This window comes from Uloborus diversus, chromosome 6 (genome assembly GCF_026930045.1).
Source record: "Uloborus diversus isolate 005 chromosome 6, Udiv.v.3.1, whole genome shotgun sequence".
In the NCBI taxonomy this organism is placed as follows: Eukaryota; Metazoa; Arthropoda; class Arachnida; order Araneae; family Uloboridae; genus Uloborus; species Uloborus diversus.
The window spans coordinates 31,230,930-31,253,876 of record NC_072736.1 but is presented as its reverse complement, the minus strand read 5'-3'; the positions used below and the strand labels follow the sequence as shown (position 1 = coordinate 31,253,876).

The following is a 22,947-nucleotide window of genomic DNA, read 5'->3' as shown; positions in this document are numbered from 1 at the left end:
CTTGTTAATAAATTGTGATGAAAACAATTAATGATATCTATTGCTCTAGAAATTGTGTAATGCAAAAAGTTATGAAACCTTCTTCTTCCTGTTAGCATTCTTTCTTATTATAAACTCGTGGCACACGCACGGCTTTGCCCGTAGTAGAAAATTAAAAGTTCTTTTGGTTCGCCTGTATATTTACAAATAATGTATGGTGAATTTCTCGCCAATTGGCTTGCCCATGTTATGGTTCCACATTATGATAACTTGGTAATTTACTCGTTCATCTTATGATAATTTTGCTTGGGAAAATGTTCTTAAAATTACAATAGAAAAAGGGCAAAATCGAATTTTCAAAAAAATCGCTTCGAGGTGCACACCCCCATGCTACCAACTAATTTTGTGCCAAGTTCCATGAAAATAGGCCAAACGGTCTGGGCGCTATGCACGTCACAGAGATTCAGACAGAAATCCAGACAGTCTTTCAGCTTTATTATTAGTAGAGAAGAGTTCTCGCAACTAAACCCGTTATGTTAGACCGAAACTGTGTTGCTGAAGAAAGCTGTGTTTTAAGAGGACTACTGAATACCAATAATAAAAACTAAGACAGGAAATAGGAAATGGTCATGTGATAAAACATTTGTTTTTTTAGTCAAAGCAAACAAAGAGTCACGAAACCAAAGCAGATGAAATCCCATCCAGAGATTCTGCATCAGACATAGACAGACTGCTACAACCACACCTGATTTTTCTAGAACTGAAAAAGGTAGTCTGCGAGTGTCTACAAACGTCTAAATCATGTTCATAAAATTAAGTCTAATTTCAAGCCATGATGCAAAAGTATAAACGTCTTTAACATCTTATAGTAATGTTATATAAATGTAGCATTGTTAATCTGAAATTTCATGGCTGCAAGTATCAAAAGAGCAGGATGGAGCATGAAATGCAGCCAACTCCTTGTGGTGAGTTCTGGGTTCTTAATAGAATAAAATTTAATTACATTTCCAACAAAGACCTGCTTAGTGCACATTTATTGAAAAAAAATTATAACTGAACTTTAAAAGAAAAAAATATTGCAATGTGCCCCAAAAAGTGAAGAAAAAAAGTTAATTTCACAATTTTATAGCTTATGAGCAAACTAAAAACTGTAAAGGAATGTAAATAATTTTGAAGATATGTGAAAAGAGCATTTGAATGCTCTTAGAACAAAATTTTTAAACATTTGTATTTTCATTTCAAAAAAATCTGAAAATTGACCATTTTTTACCTGTTTAAAGCTTTCAAGCTTAAGTGCAAAAAAAGACATAAATATTTAATTTTTTTTCCTTCCCATACTTAGGATGCCAATACACAAGGGTTTTTTTTATATTATTTATTTCCTTTTTTTCTTTTCTTTCTTTCTTTCTTTTTTTTTTTTTTTTGATATTATTGCTGGTCATCATTTTTGTATTTATTTATTTTTATGATTTTTTTTTCTTTTTTATAAATTAGTTAAAGGTCAAGTTAGCTCGTGTACAAGACTTTGAGACCTCACATATTTTGTACATTGTTAACATTATTATTTATCATCAATATTTATCTTATCATTATCTTTTGCTTTTTAAATTCAGTACAAAAGTGACAACCAGCTACAGACTCTAGGCCCACAGTTCGGCTAATAAGTCAATCCAGTCAGGCCATGACTCCTAGTCTTGAATTTTGATAAAACTTGGCATGTTTGCTCTTTTTATGAATGTGAAAAAGCATGTGAAATATTTTAGATGAAAAATTTCAAATGGTTTAGGATTTAAAGTTTTCGGAATTTCATGGTTTTGCATGACTGGATGAGCAAATTGAAATTCGGTCTTTTAGAAAATAAATTAATCTGTTGTTTATCAAACAACAAGATTAACGAGATTTTTATGGGTATGCTTTAATATGTAAGGAATTGTGGGAAAAAATAATTTAATCCTCAGCAAGTGCTTTTATTTCGTCAAGATACAATCCTGAAGTGGTATTATGAAAATTTTCTTAGCAAAATATAGAGTTCCACAGTAAGTGGAAAATCACAAAAAGTTATTTTGATAATTAAGCAACATGTTTTTCATTTTTGATCTAAAATATTTGTACTGTCTCCTGTTAAAATTAAAATTTAAAAAAAAAATGGTAATTAATGTTCACTTCTGATACTTCATAAACAAAAATAATTTTAAAATTCGTTTTTTTTTTCGACTCGTTGCATTCAAATAAAAGATTTATAATTTCAATATTGCTATTTTGCTTTGAAAAGCTTAATGAATGGGCGTTATTGTGTAATGAAGCCAAAATGATATACTTGTCCCTCCTTTTTTGTGCTTCAGGGAAAGAAATTGACTCTACTTTTCCCAACTTTTGTGAACATTTTTAAAATACACGTAGAAACCAATAAACATGGTGGAATGCGAGAATCCCGCTTTTCAAGGGCCTTAATAAATGGGGAGAGGAGAAAGGACATCTGTTGGCCTGGGCCCGAGCCAGACGGGGGCCCCAGACTTTTTAAATAAGGGTTGAAGCTAAAATAGATGCAGGGGTAAACAACATGGAAGGGGCCCGTAAAATTCATTCGTATTAGTGACGAACCCCAAAATTTCTGTGCACGCCACTGCCCCAAACGGCTAAACGCGTTTTAGCCAATGACTAGAATTGAAAAGTTTGACAGGCGCCCCCGAAATTTTTTTTTATCTTAGAAGAGCCTCCCAATACCTCAATTGGGCCCTGGGAAACAGCACTGTCGCGTCGATGAATAGCAAAAACTAAAAGTAACCTAGATTTTCAAATATTCAAAGCATATACAGCCCCTGCAGGTGATTTTTTATACCTGTCTTCTTGTGGAAGAGCGGAGGAAGGATGTCTGCCGTTTCTTTGATCCAAAGCTCGTCGACCAACAGTTGCTCACGTGACCCACCGAGCTCTGATCCTTTTTTTTCTTTCGAAATTGAAAACTTTTTCTGTGCGTTCAACAAGTTTTCCCTTTTACCTTCTTATTCCCCATGCAACAAGGAGATAAATTCCCTACGTCAAAAAGCGGTCCGTGATGCGTTGAAAAAAAAGGCACTTCCGATATACCTGTTATTTCTATGCTCCAGCCATGTATATATACCTCGATTCTGAAGGAGCAGGCACACATTGGGGCCAGGGTCGTATCCCGAGGGGGGAGGGCGACTGCCCCCCCCCCCCCCGAAATTCGAAATGTTTTGTACTGTAAAACAGAAGAAAGATTTTTTTTTTCACTTTCTAATGTCAGTAAAGAAAAATAATTAAGTTTTTAATTCTTAATTTTGCAACTATTAAACGAGTGAAAATTTGAAGAAATACAGAAAAAGCAATTCTTGTTCTCATTAGCTGCAAAGCATACTTGAAATTTAGTCCCTTATTAGAGCTTCCTGCTCTCTTTCCCAATTCAACTCAGGGCCGTCCTAGGGCTGTCAGTTTGGTAGACTTTACCGAGATGTATCAAATTCAGCTCCTTGATACCTCCTGCGTAAAAAAATGCAAAAATTATCATTCTCGCGTTTTTGTAGCATATTTTTCAAGATACATTGGGGGGGGGGGGGCTGACTGATGTGTTCCATGTCTTTCTATTCATTTAATACTACCGAATTCAGTATTTCGTTATTGCATGTTTTTGTTTTGCTTCTATTGCATACTGTTAATATCTTAAGCATGAAAAAATATACTTACTCTACTCCTAAAAATTTGCTCCATACGTACATGCACCCGACCTCTCCCCGCAATATAGTGCAATATTTTCGTTGAAATTTTTAAGATGAAATTTAAGATTTATTATTGAGGACATTTTTCAGAATAAAAGTATTTCAATCTTTATAGACTCTAAAATTAAGTTGAGGTGTCACTCACTAGATGGGTGACACCCGGGAGGGGGGCAAGGATCTCCCCTCTCAAGAAAAGTTTTTTGACTTAACAAAAAAGTTTTTTTTTTTTCTCCCAAGTTACAGTTTTGAAAAATTGAAAGCACAGGATTTGATCAACATGTATTTGTTAAACATTAAAAGGGAGCAAATTAATCCTTTTCAATTTTTTAAAAATGGGATTTTTAAGTAATCTCACTTTCGAAATCGCAACTATTGGATAATTTGATTTTCAAATTGAACTTTCAACGTTGTATGCATCTTAGGTTTACAAGGTACAACGCGAAAATTTCATAAAAAGGAATTAATATTTCAATCTCTCTTTAAGGGTTTTCTCTTCTGCCCAAGAGGGAAGGGGATTTGAAAAAATAAATAAATAAAATAGCCGGAATCGGAGTTGGAGTCGGACGTTTCAAAATCTAGGAGTCGTAGTCTGAGTCGGCCATTTTCCTTCTAACTCCGCAGCCCTGATTTATATTTTGAATTTATTTTTTATTTTATTTTATTTATTTTTTTTTACTCTATGACGCTTTAATTAATTATTTTTTAAAATATATAATTAAAGTCAACGCTATTTCATTAGGTTATATTACATGTGTACCAGTTCGCGTTTCTGAACCCTATTTGGATGCACTAACGACCGTAAACTTTCAGATTCATCATTGTTCCAAAACCCCATGCTCACATGTCATTTTTATTATCATAAATGCGAAGAAAGTAATTTTCAAGTGTTTCAGTTTTAACTCCCCGCCAAGCGTACTTTATCTAGCTGATCGCAACCAAAATACCAAGTTTTTAGCAACTTACAACTGGTTTCACCATTTTTCGTCTTATTGATCAAATGTTTTAAACCTAGCTGTCTGATTCTTCAGAATTCATTAAACAGTAGGAAATTCCGTCTAACCTATAAAAAAATCATCGAAAAAGAAATTTGTTGAAACTCAACCCCCTCTCTCTTGTGGTTCCCTGCAAAGTGAAGACTTTTAGCTGTTATATCGAAATATGCGAATGTAATACTGCCGTGCTAAGCGCAGAAGTCGTATCTGCAGCCGAGTTCAAAATGAGAAATAGACGTTTTAAATTTTGCGTCTCCGTGTATTTGATTCAGATGCAACTGTTTCAGATTTTTTTAAAGATATTTCCTATTCACAAATGACCGTAAAACATTTTATTTCGGTGAAATATGTGACAAAAACCCAATTCTGATAAAAGGTGAAGAATTCTGACAAAACGACTTTTGTGCTTAGCACGGCATAATATATTTCGTACCTCATAACGTTTCCCCCTCCCCCCTTAGAAATTCTGCCGTGGGCAGGTAAAGGGCAGGAACATCTTTTTTTTTTTTTTTTTTGTCGTCTGTTGTACGATAGCTTTATAGTACAAGCTTCTATTTCCGCAGGGAAAAAAAATTGTGGAAGAAAAAAAAACTCGTGTAATGGGGTTGTTTCCTTCAGTCAAAAGTAGTACTTTTAGTCACTGAAATTGATAGAATAAGCAAAGAAAATAACATGGATCCAGAAAATTATTGATATTTATTTGAAACTTCCAACTTATGTACAGTAGGAGCTATAATCGTATTAAGAAAATTTTAAATGCAATTCTAAGCCTTTATACGCGTGATTGGTAGCGATTTCATAGTCGGAAGATAAGGAGAAAAAAGCTCAATGATTTAAAATTTTTACCTGCTGTCAGTTCATATTTGTTCTGACCCGCGAAATTCATCTTAATATGAGGTCGGCTCTCTGGGACATGTTTTGTTTTTTCAATTTTTAATTTAATATTAGTTTTTGTTATTGATTTGGGGTTTCTGTTATTCTTCTTTTTTGTTTTTCTCGGCATCCTTTAAAAAAAGTGAGACTATAATTCTCAATTTACTGTTTGTAAAGGTGTTCCTGGCTCTGTATTTCGTCGGTCGGAGAAGTTCAGTGGAATGGGTCAGCGCTGCATTTATGCTGAAATAAAATGGGAAAAACTATTTCTAGCCTGTTCAGTAACAGCTTTACACTCTTGCTCCTGTATCTTACATCTACCGAGCAAGGTAGCAATAATTTTTCACATTCCATCTAAGCATTAATGCAGCGCTGACCCATTCCTTCCATCTCTCCCTCAGTTTTAACGGAGATTTCTTTAAAAGAGAAATCATAGTCTTGATTATATTTTTGCCGCAGTTGACATTTTTTGAAGAAACTGCCATTATTCTGACGGGAATACCTTCCGTAACGAATTTTACACTTGGACAGTTGAGTTGGGTAAAAAAAAATTTGAGATCCGTATCCGTATCCACTAATATTGACACTAATGATCCGTATCCGCGGATCTACTTTTTTAACGATCCGGCACATCACTAATAGCAAGCTGGGACATCTTGTACGTTTGAGTACTCGTACGTTTGAGTACTTAAATTGACCTGGATTTTATGCTTATAACTTTGTTTAAAGTTATTAGCGTAATTTCTTAAGTCAAAACATTCAGCTAAATGTATTGTCATCAGGGGTACCCCGATGGGAGGTCGCGTGAAGTCGTGAAGTCAGTGACCTCCCAAAAAATTCCTTATATGCGGCAAGATTTATCTGACCATTTGGCAAAATTATCATCATTCTGCAGAATTTGAAGTTCTATTCGGAACAATATATCATCGTTCAATGAAATTTGGAGTTCCATTCACCAAATCGAGACTTTCCGCTCTCCCAAAAAATTAAGTTCGGGGCGCCCATGCTTGTCAACTTGTGAGTACATTTACTCCAGCAAAATAGTGCGATTACCAAGAGAGGAAGAGTAAGATACTCGCAAGCTTTAAAAGGAAACAAACAACGCAGAACAAGTAGTTGAAGGGGGGGAGTTCCCAGAAGTTCCCCTAAGAGCAAGGGCGCACCCCCCTAAAAGTCGCAAAGCCCCCCAAAAGGAAAAATAAACCCTCAAAGCAACACCCCCCTTAAAAATTTCAATGGCGCAGTCTGCGCCACGACCCCCTTCTAGGTGGGCACCTCTGGAGTTCCTATGGAACTACAAAACAACATTTCTTTTTCTGTTTCAAATAGCCAAACGGAGCCAGAGGACGCCAGCAGATGAGACGTCAACAACCGTTCGCGTGCCGTCACCTGTTGTCTGCGTTAAACAGCTGCCTGCTCTACTTCTTTGGCTAAGAATCAATGCAGGGACTTTCCCTCTCCCTCTCCCTCTCCGAGCGTTACATTCCCTTTTACTCCCTGTTACATTCTTATTCTCATCAATACAGACATGAGATATAGTGACAGGGCTAGACAAATTGAAAGTGAGGCCCAAGATTTACAATAATTTGGATGCCCTCTGAAGATTCGATGGCAGAATGCAGTAACTGGTTTAAAGGTTTAAGTGCTCATCGGAATGCATTTTTAGGGCCATTTTGTCTAGCTTTGAATTTTCTTTCGGAACCCCTGTGGTCGTGACAGACCTTTGGAAATCTGACATGGTAACTCCGCAACTGGCAGAGTGAATAAAAATTCTCATTTAAGGAAGTTTTTTTTCTTCTCTGTAGATCATTAATTGTTTATTATTTTTTAAAAATACATGTAATGCTTGAATAGTTTTAATGCTACACACAGCTCTTTAAAAAGTTAAGGCCTCCAGGGAACATGAGACCCAGGCCTAGTCGACCTGTGCGGTAATCAGGCGCTGCATAGTGTTGAAGTCGGCTGTGTTGCATTCATAATTTGGACTGAAACGTGCACTGTCGTACCCTACCTAGAGAAATATTGTCTTTCCTTGATGAGACAATTATTTTAAGTTTCTAGTATCAATTGCAAATACGCAAAAAAAAAAAAAAAAAGAATGATTGCCTTATAAACAAGTTTGATTCGTGGACCAACGTATCGTATATGACTGCGAACCACAAAATCCAAGGATATAATCTTAATCCCGGGGCTACAAAAAGAAAAGAAAAGATTAGTTGTCTAATGTGACATTTACAGTACCGAATCAAGGAGGGCGAGTAAGCATGGGCTCTTACCCTGGTGGCATATTTAGCCTATGTCTGTGGTTTTATCGTTCAAACTTGTTATAAAAACTTGAAGGAAGATGAGTATGGGTGGCAGTTTCAAGTTTTTGCTCTGACTCGGAAAAATCGAAGATCCGGCACTGGGCTTTTAAGACATTTTGTTATTAATAACTTCAACGATCTGCCTGCTGGGAGTTTCCCCGGTTTTCTCCTATTTGATACGTAAATGCAAAGCCGCCACCATAAAAATTTCTTCAAGAAGACAACTTTTTCCCATTGTGCTCTACTTTAAAACAAAATTTTCGAAATTAAGTTTGGCGCAGTATAGTCCGATGTCTTATGAGACTTTTGAGTCCTCTACACACAAATGAAAACTGTGGGGCTCTTGTACAAATCCGCTTTAATGAACTAAACAAAAGCAGTAGCACAAAAAACTAGAAGTTTCAGAACTGAGCTAACTCTTTAAATGCAAAGCTAAATAGCTGCGTCTAACTATCTAAACTTTTTAAGAAACTAAATGCAATCTAACCTGGGCACCCCACGGATAGTGTAATAATGAAAAAGTTTAAGTAGGTAGCAATCGAAAGAACATATTGAGACATTTTTTGACGCAAGAATTATTTGTCTTTGTACCCCCGTATATAGTCAAGATCTAAAGTCTCAAAGTTTTCCAAAATTTTAAAGAAAGAGCCGAACGTAAAGAATTGGAATGAAATTGAAAGTACTACATGATTTCGTCATCTGTATGTGGCAGGACATCCATCTGCAAAGCGTGTGAATGATGTCCTCCATTACTTACCGAAACTCGCTTAATTTGGTGACTTTTCTTAAAATTCTGGCACGCTTTGATACCTCACATCTCGATTACGGGAGCATGAGAGCAAATAATCAGCGTCCAAAAACATATTTTACAATGTTCTTTTGATTGCTACTTTTTTCTGGTAAAGGCTGCCGCGACGGGCGGGCACTCTCCTTATATAGATTGATTTTCTTGCCCCCTAAAACGATGATGTTCGATTATTTGGGAGCGACCGAAGATGATCTAGCAATTGCCAGACTGTGACATCTCTGCAAAATTCGAGACAAAAATGTCAGCTTGACGACATTTGGCGGAATTCCATTAGCAGACTTCGTAAAAACCGTTGGCTAGGTTCGACGTGTTCCCTATCCACAATCTCCGTAAAACGGTCTTTCCTGCCTCAGTTTGTGGCTTGGCCGAAATGACGGAAGTATTTCACACGCTACGAATGTTATTCGCATCTCTTAACAGAGATTAACGAGTTAAACATAATGAAATTACAAAATGTGTGTTTCCCAACTTTTTTTTCTTTCGTCTAACGATTTTTGCCAAACACTTAACTGTAGTAACATGAAAAATGGGTCTGTCTATCAACAGTTCGCTTATCGCCGTAACCTTTCGACGGATTTTCATTAAATTTTAGACAAAAATATTGATATACGGATATAAGATATAAGTTTTATAAGTTTTCTTAAGAGTCTTCTTTCTTTTCATAAAATATTTCTAATAAGTCTTCTTTCTTTTTCATAAGATTATAAGTTTCTTTTGTGCAGTGAAAGTTTCCTCTCACCTCAACTAAAAATCCATAAAGCTATTACGGCAGAAAGTATAACTTTGAGTTTCAATGCGTGAACAACATACAGGCACTTTTTTTTTTTAAAGAGGAATTTGAACGACAAAGCGATTTCTGTAGAAAAGCATCTTATCCAGAGTTTTAAATTCTTCAGATCTGGAATTATAATAAATGTATTTGAACCTTTGCATAGCTGTAAGTATCAATTTCTGTTTCTTTATCTGATAAAGATTTTAGCAGTTAAATAGTTCGCAAAAAAGCAAAACGTACAACTAGATTTCCAACTACCAATATTAATAACTAATAAATATTTCTTCCGATTTTTCAAGAGAAGGGTATAAAGTTGCAGCATTCTTGAACTTGCTCACTAAAAGATTTATTTAAAAAGGTTCTAGGTTCTAATTAGTAGCAAATTTTTCCTCATATTTTCCAAACGTTTCAATTTTTGTTTTAAGAATTAAACTGGAAATTTACGGAACAAATTTAGGAGACGAGCGATCATTTAAAAATTATTGTAATTAAAAGGTTATTTCCGCTTAACGTTTACAGAAGAATAACCATAAACTGCAGCATTACTCTCCCCACTAAACATGAAATCGCTTTTAAAAAATTTTTTTATCAGTTTGTAATCATCAAAATAAAAAAAACAGCATTTTTTTTGAAATATGCAATTGAATTATAAATTATTGTAATTCATTAAACTTCTACATTTTCATCGAAAAAAAAAAAAAAAAAAAAAAGAAAGAAAGAAAAAAGAAAGCTAATCTTAGTTTTTATTTGTGCATCGTAAATCGCTGTATCTCGTGTGTCTATTGAAAAAATGACTTTGGAAACTGGGGGCAAAAGCTTACTTTTTCTTTTCTCTTTTTACTTCCTTTTACAAAAAAGGAATTATTGTATTCGCGAAAAAATTTTCATTCAAAAATCGACCTTAATTTCCATTTTATTTACCCCCGAATGAATGTTGAGTTTTTTTTCGACTCGACCACACGTGGATACGCCTAAGAACGTATAGACACGCGAAATATCCATTTTGAAGATTCCCAAAATAATTACAACGAGTTTTCTCGTGATGTCTGTATGTATGTATGTGCGTATGTGCTATGATGTCGCATAACTCAAGAACGGTATGTCCTAGAAAATTGAAATTTGGTACGTAGACTCCAAGTGGGGTCTAGTTGTGCACCGCCCCTTTTGGTTGCATTCGGGTGTTTCTAAAGGGGTCTTTTGCCCCTTTTTTGGGGAAAAATCATTGTTAATTTCAATGTAAACTCAAGTGGTGTTATAATTTGGCAAACACTTGGCGATACGTCGCCAGTCTTTTGGTCGCCAAGTTTTGTCGCCAACTTGGCAATTTTTTTTTTTAATTTTAAGTCTGGTTTCAATTTGGCCACTGTTGGTGATATTTAGAGAGTAAACTATTGAATCACATTAAAATTGCTAGTAATGGGGAACTGATATTAAATTGGAGTAAAAGGAAGTCATGTGATACACACATCAGCTTGTTTTTTTTTTTTTTTTTTTCTGGGCAACAATATTGAGACCAAAAACCCTCTAAAAGTACCCCCCCCCCTAAAAATTTCATAAATGTAGTCTGCTCCATGAACATGAACCCCCTCTCTCGTGAGCACCCCTGTATTACTTTACATAAGTTCTAGATTAAACAGAATTCCTGTATTTTTTATTTTTCTTTTTTGTTATAAACTATGTCTGAGATACACAATAAACAACATGGGTAAAGGAAAATTTTAATAAATACAGCTCTTTTATATTCACGTAGAACTCTGTAGTTAAGGGCAAGGAATACATTCCTTAATGCCCTTTTGTTCAGGGGGAGCCATTTTAAATATTTTTTTTCCGTTAGAAACAATTATCAAACTACTGCCTGCTGGACGAAGTGACGGTTGGAAACTTTTTGCGCAGCATATCGGTTTAGATTAGTATTAGCAATTCAAGCAAATATCCGCTCATCTAGGTCCGCTCATCCATGCACTGAGAGCGGGGATTTCGCGTTGGGGAAAATTAGACTCCGTATTCCCCACCGCCTGTAGGGGAAAAAAATAATAATAATGATAACTTGACCTGAGTGAAAGCCGGCCGACCACGCTTTGTTCTCCTCACGTGTAGGGCAGAAGCTTGAGTTATCTTCTTCCTATACCGGCTCTCTGACAATGAAGACGTCCGAGCCTGTGACAAATGGATGCGAATAATGCTTACAAGTGCGATGTTTTTACCAAAGCCTTCGCCAGACAGAACGAGCATTTTGAAACAGGTGAGTGAATTGATACGGCCATTTGTGGATGTCATTCGTTTGGCTGTCTGTTGTGGTGCCGCTTTCCGCAGACGATAGCGTCGGTGTGGAACGTAGCCGCTCTCGAACGTAGTTTCAGTTTTTGTTCGGTTTGTTGTGACGAGTGGAAGTTATTGTAATTGTTAAATCCTCGGGTTTTAATGAATTCCTTGATTTATCTGTACTACTTTCAGAGTTTTGGTTCTTTATTACGATACTGTGTTTAACGTTGTGAAAAAGTATTATACTCATGCATTATTATCCTGTTCAATTGAAAATATTTCTTTACTTTCTTTCCGAGTTACTCTTTCAATGGCACAGTAAATTGTGTAGTGAACACTACAACAAGCACTACAATTCAGCTGTTTCGAGGAAACCTCAAATTCGCAACTCCATAGCTCTAATACAGGGGCGGACTGGCCACGTGTGAGATGTGGAAAATTCCACATGGGCCGTCCTTAACTCGGGCCGTTTTCTGTGCATTCAAGGTGTACGTACCGTTTTCCTCAATTTTATTTTTTAAAAAAAGTTCTTAGCTAGGCCGGCCGTTCTTGTGTCGAGGACTACAGCCAGAACTGCTCTTTTTTGGATGGGGGGGGGGGGGGGAGGGAGAGGAGGACAGCCGCTCCTTTTCCAACGGTCACTCTCAGGACGTTACTCTGTTCTTGCCTAACTATTACCGTATCTTGTTACGTAGGGAAAACGAAACAATGTCTTTGTTGGGTGGTCTTCGTCCGAAGCGAAGCCTTCAGGGTCCATGGGTGTCTCTCGTATCTGTTCGGGATTGATGTTTCCTAGAATTCTGGTAAGGAGTTTTATTGGGGGGGGGGATCTTTTTTTGTGGCCATCTGAGACTGTCTGGGAAAAGATTACATTGAATCTTTTTCTAATGAAAGAAGAGAAAGGCGCCATCCTAAGAATAGAATGTATAGGAGCAAAACGTCTGCTAAAAAGCTTTTTTTTTCCTTTTCATCCTTCGTTTTCTTGTTATTTATCCCAGCACTTTGGAATAGATTGATCCATGACTTTCTCAACCAATTAGATAATTTTGAGATCTCCTCAATTTCGTCTCTGAAGAAAAAAACGAGTCATTTGTTATACACCGTGTTGACTGCTCAATGGGATTGCATGTGTTTTAAATCCAACGGTGACAAGAATCTTTTTTAGGTAAGTTTAATATTTTTAATCATCATGTGTTTTTTAATTTTTTTTTTGTCATCAGCACTTTAAATAATAAGAACTTGAACTATTGGTTATAATTATAACAAATTGACGGTGTTATTGTTGTGGGTATGGTGGGGGGTCAACCTACCAAGCAGTACTTTTGAGTAAATTGAGTTCTAAGCTGAACTTCATAGATGGCATATTAATTCAGAATTTGGGCTTAAATCGTCTTTGTATCCCCGTTGTGTATCAGTTTATCTGCCAACCTATGTGAATAACTCATTATTTTTTTGAAAATTTTTGTTGTATAGCTCATTTTTGTATAACACCGTCCAATTCATCTATTTCCGTTTAGCAAAGTTAAAATTCACAAAAGTACAAACAGTATAAATATTTAAAACAGTGATTTCCAACATTTTTTTATCCGTCGCCCCCCTTACCTTTTTTCCTTGAAAAAAGCAAATTTTAGAGCAACGTAAAATCAATATTAGGTATTTTTTGCATACAGTGAAACCTTTGTAAGTTGACCACTCGCGGTGCAGTACTTTGATGGTCAACTTAGACCGGTGGTCAATTCATAAAGGGCAGTAATGATTTTTTGAAATATTTTTTGTCATTTCTTGCACCGTGTATTCATTTTTCGAGGAATTCACCCTTATTACTCTTTCTGTTCAACTAACTTTCATTTCTTAACATTATTGAAAGTGAAACCATAATTAAAAATACTATTCAAATAGTTTTGTTATTTTTTCCTTGTTTTAAACTATATTAAACACTCTAGGTTTAGAAATTCCATACGTGACGGCTAATTTTCTCTGGCTTTCTCCTTTTTCAATTCATTTTAATATTTCATACTTTTTATTAATTTCAAGTTCAACTAACTTTCTTTTTGAAGCCTTTTTATGTAACACTTATAGCACAAAGAGCAACAAGCTCGACTCTCTCAGTTCATAAAGGCAAAATTAAAATATCCTATATCTTAATCCCTTGCACCCGAAATAAGCCAGAAGGGCTCTTTAGCAAGCCCGTATCTGCGTACCCACAGTGCGGGGGGCTCACTTCCTCAAGGGAGCTAACGACCCTAAAAATTGAAGAAAAAAAGCTAGCATTAAGTAGTTATTTAAAAAAACTACTTATTAACTTTACAAATAGACACTGCTGACTACTAGGGAGATGCCCTACCTATTTTGTTGCAGAGGGCCCAAAATGTACAGATCCGAGCCTTAGCACAATTCCAGTATTGCAACAACCTATTGCAACTGAGAGAAAACACTTTGTACTTTTCTACTGACACCTATTTTTATTGAACAAAGTACAAAAAACTAGCTCAAATAGAACAACAAATGAAAAACAAGTTTGAAAAAAAAAAAAAAGAGCAGCATAAGCTTTATGCTGCGGTTGAGTTAGTAGAATGCTAGTCCGTCTCCAAAGCATTAAAAACATTCTTGGAAAGCTATCAAATAATAATAATAATAATACAATAATAATCAATTGATAAATAATAAAATAAAATAATTTACTGGAGAAAGTTTTAAAAAATAAACCAAGTGGTAAACTTACAAAGGTTTTTTTTACAATACTCCAAACCAAATTTGGCGTACATTAGTGGTCAAGATAGACAGGTGGTCAAGTTACAGAGGTTTTCCTTCATTATATAAGATAGGACTAATTCCGTTCCTGACAAAAGAGGTCAACTTACAAGGATAGTCAACTTTACAGATTTTACTGTACTTAATTTTAATTTAAAGCCTAAATACTTTACCAATTTTATCCACTAATTGTTACACACATTTTTTATGTTTTTTTTTTTTTTTTTTTCAAGACTAATTAATTTTTGAAGGGAGATGATAAACTTAGATTATTAATGTCCTTTTCAAAGACAGCAAAACATTTTTATTTATTTATTTATTTTTTCGTTTTTTTTTTTTTTTTTTTTTCATTTTTTTCTTTTTCTTTTTTTTGTATAAAATTTAGGATTTGGAAGAATAAAAAACTTTGGCAGTTTAAACTTGAAGAAAAAAAAAGAGAGAGAATGGTTTGTTCCGGTATCCAGTACCTGCCCTGAGTACAATTCGTATGCTTGTCCAAGATCTGAGGATGTGCATGGCCCTCCTGAACTTAATTCATTTCTTTTTTAAACTTCATTTCTTTTTTAAACTCTTTTTTGTCTAAACTCTGGACCATCGATTTTGCATACGTTTTCACTTTGAATATTTGCTGTTTTGTTTCAATTTTTAAATTCTTATGATTTATGTTTATTAATATTAATAAACACAAATCATTAGAATTTAAAAATTGAAAAAAATATAATTATTTATGTTTATTACTTATGTTTATTATTATAATTATCATTTAAATTTTCGTTTTGAATGTTCATTGCCCCCTGGAGGAACCAAATCAAACTTTTGGGGGTAATCGGTTAAACTCTAGTTGAACATATTTACTTACGAAAAAGAATACGCATATCTTATTTCTTTTCCCAATACATTTCTCCGTTTTCACTTTAAATCTTGGAAGCTGATAAATAAATTGTTCTTACTTGAAAACGCTGTGAGTCAGTGGAATATTATTATTAAAAGCAAGTTAATATGTAGCATAGGCCACACATCTTTATACATAAAGAGCTAATCTGTCCGGATGTCCAGGGTAAACTTCAAAACTACTAAAGTGATTTTAACCATTTTTTTTTACCATAGATAGCTACATAATCGGGGAACAACTTAGGCTATAATTTATTACTAAAAAACTTAGTTTAAGAACATCGTGATCGAAAACAGCTAATGTCAGTTAATTTCCACATCATATGATTAAAGATTAAACCCATTGTTTCGAAAATTCGTTGCCTAACAACAGCAACATTAAAAGTAATCATAATGTAAATTTTGAATCAAGGCTTCTCCGGAGCAAACATGAGTCTAAAGTCATTTAAACAGTTGGAAACTCACTTTTTGCACACTTAGGTAAACGTAGTAGAGAGCATTTTTTCTTTTTTTTTTTGTGTACTATTTAAGTAAATAAAGCGCACAGTTTTTTTAGTGATCTTTGTTTTTGTTAGATATATTTTGGAAATTCTTCAAATTTTTATATGCTTCACTTTGCGCTTTCGTTTCTAAATGAATACTCTTTCGTTCTTTATACTTATTGCAGTTTTACTTTTATGGGTAAGGAAGAAGCTCGATTTTTAATCACGTCAAAGCGGTGTGTTTTGAGTTCTTTCAGTTAAAACAGAAATCAAAAGAAAGTAGCGATTGTTTCTCACAATTATTACTGACCCAGGCAACGCCGGGTATTTTTGCTAGTATACCATAAAGCACAAGCGCGGCCAGAACTTGCCTTCTGTGGAGAGGGGAGGGGAGTTTGATCATAACTATCTTTACATGCATATAAACTACCGTATTAAAATTATTAGCAATCTAAATCTACGTTAAAACCTAGGGCCCGGGGAGGAGACCGCAATCCCCCCACCCCAAGTGCTCTCTTAAAAAATTCCAGCGATTTTAACTCAGACTGAGTAAATTTCCACTCCTTTCCAGTGTCGAAAACGCACTTTCCTTATAGGAGTGAATTTCATTCCTTTTGCGGAGCGGTTATTTTCACTCCTTTTGGATAAGCTTATTTCACTCCCTTTTGATAAGTGTTTTTCACTCTTTTTAAGACTAAATTAATATCCTAAATGAGTGGTTACTTTCTGTTTTGGAAAGCCGCTATTTCACTCTTTTTTTAGAATAAAATAGGTAAAATCATTTCACTCTCCTTTGGTGAAATTGTTTTTTAAACGTGTTTTCATGTGCTTATGCTGTGTATTTGAATTTAAAACTGTTTTTAAAACTTATTTAATTTGAAAAAAAATTAGTTTTTTAATTTAAAAAATGAAAAAAAAAAAAAAGTTTTTAGTGTTTCCGAAGAGGATGCACAAGAACTGTATGGCAAATACGAAGAATTTTCTTTTTTATTAAAACTTTAACTGGTAATATTTCTTTAACTACTGGTACATCGTTACAAATCACCCACGTGCAATATTACGTACATTTCCGAATCTAAAGATTGAAATAAAACTAAAAAACCCACACAGTTCCAAATAAATAGATTTAAAATTTTGAAACTCTATATTGATATTCTCGGTGTGCCTTTTAACATTAATAATGTTTTAAAAGTTACATCAGTTCAAATTAATTTAAAAAGTCACTCATAAATTGTGACAAGATACGTTTGAATTCAATTTTGTTTCTTCGAAGCCATTCATTAATTACGTAAGGACAGTTTTGGCAATTTTTGACCTTCCCTACCCCCTATGTAAGGGTATGTAAGACTCCCCCCCCCCCATCTTAGGTAAGATTCTTTTTTTTCTTCACAATAATAAAATAACAAATATTACATCACTGGGATCGTTCTTAAATTAACTATCATTTTTTTTAAATTTTTTTAAAAACATTTTTGAGTAAAGAAATGTTTACTGTAAGGAATCTAGACCGAATGTTTTTTGACAAATAATTTTTGTATATGATGCGATAATAATTAAAAATAAGACATGCAAAACACAGTGCGATTCTTTTATTATATTTTACACGTTTCATTCTTTGAAACACAAGTAAAAAACAGCTCATCCTATAATACATACTTTTACCTTCCTGAAGCAAATGAAATATAATATTTGCCAAACCACTTGACCGCGGATTTCTAACATAAAATATCGGCTTGGAAAATATTACGTAAGAATGGATCTACCCCCCCCCCCTCTCCAAGCAAGGGTATGTAGAGAATTTTCCACCCCCTCCCCCTCAGGACCCTGAATAAATGAATGGCCCGTTACACATATGAATGAGTGTATTATACAAAGTTTATGATACTCTTTAAAGTTTATTATACACAAAAACAATGTTTGATTAATTTAAAATATACGCAGTGGTTGGAGCTCCGACCATCGGGAGCGGATTCGGTATCCGACCTATAGATTTGCACATGGTCGGGTCTGTAACACCTGCCTAAAATATATATACAGTACACACACACCAAAGATGGTAACGACTGTTTCAAATGTCATATTTTTGATTCGATGATCGAAATAAAATTGTTGATGAAAGTTTCATTCATTTGGAAGAAAAAGTTACAAAAAGTTCGCCGTAACATTGCACGTGGATGATTTGTAATGATATACGAGCAGTTCAAGAAATATTAACAGTTACAAGTTTTAATAAAAAAGAAAATTCTTCGCACTTACCATGCAGTTTTTGTGCATTTCCTTCAGAAACCTCATTCGGCAACAAATATTGTTTAAATTCATTAAATGAAGACATTTAGATAGCGACATCCACTTGGTACTCGCGACCAACGTTGGGTAAGCCTAACGTGGAGGTATAGAAGATTCTCCCTAAACAAAATCACGTGACAGAATCGAACCAATGAAAATGTTTTTGAGTCCTTCTTTTAAAGAATGTTTTTATATTTCGCTCATCAAACGGAGTGTTTCCGAATTTCACGCGAATAAAGAAAAGTTTTAGTCTTGGTTTTTTGGTAAAGCGTCTTTTTTCGATAAAGCTAGCACTCAGAAAGAATGAATGCACCCGCAATAGATTTCACTCTTTTTAAGAGTTATTTTTTCGCTCTTTTGAATTAAGAGTGTGTATATCCCATGATTTTCACTTTAGTTCTTAGAACCATACAAATAAATTTCATTCACTAGATAACATTTTGAGAGATACCTTTGAAAATCAGTTTTCTCGCTGAGACAAATGGCGACTTTTTCGGGTGAAACTCTTTTTTTTTTTTTTGTAGAGTAATTCGGGGCTTATCCGATATTTCCGATCAGTTCTCACTGTCTCATGATCTGTGATGTATTCCTTCTGAACGGATATATTACGTTTGGTTTCCATGAAAATTTTCATTAGTTTGAATACGTACAATACAATTTTAAGGAAAGACGTTTTTAAAATAAAGAGTTTTTTCTAAAGGGTAAATAGTACCGCTCATGGCCATATGAGTAAGTGAGAAGCAAAGGGATGCACAAGAGGTAAAATTAAAAATTTGGAGATAACCAGTACAAATGGTAGGTGGACCCCTCCTCTGTCTTGGGGCAAGAGATAGTACTAGTAACCCTGGTAGGTGCCGCTGTACAGCATGATTTAGAAAAAAATTCAATGAAAGCCAACCTAGGATGTAATCTTTATACGAGTTTTACTCAAAACTTGAAAATGTCTACTTACACCCCTTTACTTCTCACACCCTCAAATGTATTACGTTTTGTTTTAAAAGATTTTTATTCACTTTTACATAAACGAAATACTCTTAAATGCGGATTTTCAAAGAAGCCACACAGTTTTCAGTGTTTTTTTTTTATTGCGTAGAGCAAATTTAAGCTTGCAAATATTTTTGAGAAAGTTAGATCCTTGAAATATCACCTATATACTATGGGCGTTTGCTGCATGCTTGTTTTAAATCAATCTGCCCACTGGTTTGCTTGAAATGAAAAGTTAAATAAGGATTTCTGGGAAAAAAAAAAAAAAAAAATCTTGGTATTTCAGCGGGGGGGGGGGAGGTGAGGGGGTGCTGGAGGAACCTTTTTTTTTTTTTTTGAAAAAACACACTAGAAACTTTTTAGGTTTGGAAAACTATAGCCAAACTTTTTTGGATGGGGCCGGCATGAATTTTTTTCCCACATTAAAAGTTCAGGGCCAGTCCGCCCCTGCTCTAATATGCTACCTTGCGGTGATTAATAATACCAAAGGATAAGGTAAAACATTCCATTCCACGTGCTTTCTTTGGGGTAAATTACAGGCTTCAGACAGTTTGTGGTGTAATGTAATTTCAGAAGAATAGAAAAGAAAGCTTCCTACAAATACGATGAAAAATTACTGACATTCACTAAGCGTCATAGCAAGTTATAAGTTACGGCATGCGTTTGTTTTACCTTTTTCATCCGCCATTAGACGGGCTGCAGCGCCCCCTATAGTTTATTGGAGTTGCGAATTAATGTTTCTTCACAATTTTTGAAGAATTTAAAGATTTGCAGCGCTAAATCTGTTGACTTGCCTAGTTGATGTTCCAATCTTGCAATTCTAATTGATTTGTTAACAACAAGATTGGTGAACTTGCCTTGAGAAGGATGTTTTTTTTCTTCTGATAATCAATTTATCTAGTTTTGAAAATTCCAAGTATCATCTGTGATTTGCCTACAACAGTTACGTAGTTGTAGTATGTTATAGACTTAACTTAATGGAATTTTTCATTGCAGTTGCATTGTTTTTCTAAATTTGTAGTTAACTAGTTATAGCACTCACCTTATTATATAAATTACTAGTGGCACCCGCACGGCTTCGCCCGTAATAGAAAAATTAAAGGTCTTTTGGTTCGCTTGTATATTTACAAATAATGTATGGTGAATTTTCTCGCCAATTGGCTTGTACCGACGTTACAGTTCCACGTTATGATAATTTCGTATCTTGCCAATTGGCTTGTGCCCATGTTACGGTTCCACGTTATGATAATTTCGTAATTTATGATAGTTTTTTTCTTAAAATTGGAATAGAAAAAGAACCACATCGAATTTTCGAAAAATCGCTTCGAGGTGCACACCCCCATGCTACATACTAACTGTGTGCCAAATTTCATGAAAATCGGCCGAACGGTTTAGGCGCTATGCGCGTCACAGACATCCTACAGACATCCTACAGACATCCAGACATCCAGACATCCTCCGGACAGAGAGACATTCAGCTTTATTATTAGTAAAGATGACAAAAGAAAATGCAAGCTAGGAAGGAGGGGAGAAAAGGGTTAACACAAAGTATTTTTGGGGATCAGAAGTTTTTCAATATGTTACACTGATAGTAGGGAATGGTACACAATTATCTGTACTGACTGCAAAAATCAAAGAATTTCCTTTGAAAAATCCGGAATGTTGAATATTTGTAATTACCAGCTTATTATCGTTCATAGTTTATTATTTTATTATGCAAGAGCCCTAAGATGCTACTGGCCCAAAAATTATTTCGCGATTTTTTTTTCTGGTGTGGAATATTCCAGATTAGCTTCCTTCCAGGAGGAATTTGAATTGTTTCCCCGCATTTATAGACTGAATAGGAGGGAACTAGGAGAACACTCTCAAATCGCAACTCGATGAGGCTCAAACCTCAACAAACACCTCAACTCTTCTTTAATGTTTAGAAGTGAACTCCTGTTATGAAAAAATTTTAATAACTTTCTAAGGATTGAATATGGAGATAGCAGGGAAAGAAGAAGGGGGAAAATATTTCGATTTTTAACATTTAGAGCATTTGACAATTTGTATTTTAGAAAAAAAATGAAATGTACTGTTTTAAAAATTCCAATTACATGTTTTCCCCATTTTTCATGGTGCTATTTTTTAAATTTAAATTATAAAGCGTGAATGTAAACTTGACTAAAAATTTGAGATGCGTTTCCGATTTTCATAAAATAGGCTTGTAGAGACCTTAAAAATATCCTTGTTAAGTACGTCCTATTGATCCATAGTCGGTGCAGAGTACGTCAAGAAGAATTCCAAACAACGTTCTTTGGTGGAAATAAGTTTATTGAAAAGAAAAACAGAACTTGTTCCTTAGAGAATGTTAGATGGAGATTTTCTGTTGACAGAGGGCAAAACAGAACATCTGGGGCTATTTAATCTTGATCTGGCAGGGAATGCTCTTGAGGGATTTGTAGAGCTTAGGAATTTTCTACCTTCCCCAATGCTGTAACAGACACTTATACATAGGAAACAATTGCATCTTGTTGTTATTCTATTGAATTGGGGTATCTTGAATATATATAACATTTTTATGTGCTTTGAGAAAACAAGTACTCAAGAATGTTATTTCTTTGCATTACTTCAAACTAGGGATATGTTATTCCAGAACGAACAGGCCTAAAAGACCGATTCCTTAAAATCAGGGGTGTCCACCTGGGAGGGGGGGGAGGGGGCATGGCGCAGCCTGCGTCATTGAAATTGTTAGGGGGAAGGGGGGTGTTTTGAGGGGTATTTTTTCTCTTTTTATGGAGAGGGGGGTTCTTCGCGATATTTAGGAGGGGTTGCGCCCTTGCTCTTAGGGGGGTGGGAGCCCCTGTTAAAATGAACGGTGTAGCACGATCTCTTAAAAAATAAACGATCGTTCTTTTGAATGACGATATTTATTTTGTAGTTCTCTCTATCTCATTCAAATTTTTCATTTTATGCACATTCAAAATATATTTTTATTTGCTTTTTATTTATGACCATACTTACTTGTAGATAAGATTCTATTTAGAAATAGTTTATTTTGAATTCAGTTCATACCATTTAAGTTCTTTTTTTTTTTTTTCAAATTTAAAACTGAAAATATTTTATGGGACGATATTAGGCAATTTTCTGACGTCACGTCAACTGAATTATTTTTTTTTATTAAATAAACTTTAATTATCCAATTTCGTACCTTGTTAGAAACCCCCCACCCCTAGTACCTCAAAACATTCTAGAAAATATCCAATAACGCTCGGCAAGAAGCGATTCTATGTACCAAAATTGAATGAGTTATTGTTATTATTTGAATGAGTTTTTAATTTTGCATTACATTTTTACTACGATTCCATCTTTTTAAAAATTATTATTTTTAATATAATGCATGCATATGTTTAGTAATAATACCAAAGTCGTAATAGCCCCCATAAGAGGTCACAGGAGGTCACTGTCACTTCCTAAAAATGTTCCTTATCCGGCAAATTTAAGGACATAATTGCAATGCTGCAATTTTTAAACACCCGAATGTCTTTTTTCATTTGTACTTAATCTACGCATTAGGATGGTTCAAAAGAATCTATTTTTTCTTTTTTTTTAATTTCGAAATCGCGTTACCTCTCAAAAGTTGTAGCTTGGTATCCTTAATTGGGGAAAAATTAAAAAAAAAAAAATCTAAGTTGACATCTTCAGTTCGCGCATGAGGCTGAAAATGTGAAACAATATGTTAAAAGTTTAAAATTTCAAAAAATAATAAAATTATTATTATTATTATTATTTTTTTGTATTTTTTCATAATGCAACAGCCATAAATAGTCAATATATAGCGTAGTTTG

The 22,947-nt window shown here is 34.6% G+C and overlaps 1 protein-coding gene across 1 annotated transcript in view; it reads left to right on the top strand.

Moving 5' to 3' along the window:
* Positions 1-11,513: 11,513 nt before the first annotated feature.
* LOC129225266 (uncharacterized) overlaps positions 11,514-22,947 on the top strand; it is a 146,674-nt gene continuing 135,240 nt past the window's right edge. Inside the window, exon 1 of the mRNA XM_054859850.1 lies at positions 11,514-11,706. Within this exon, the coding sequence (XP_054715825.1) occupies positions 11,631-11,706 (76 nt within the window). The 5' untranslated portion in view covers positions 11,514-11,630. The remainder of the gene's footprint in view (positions 11,707-22,947) is intronic.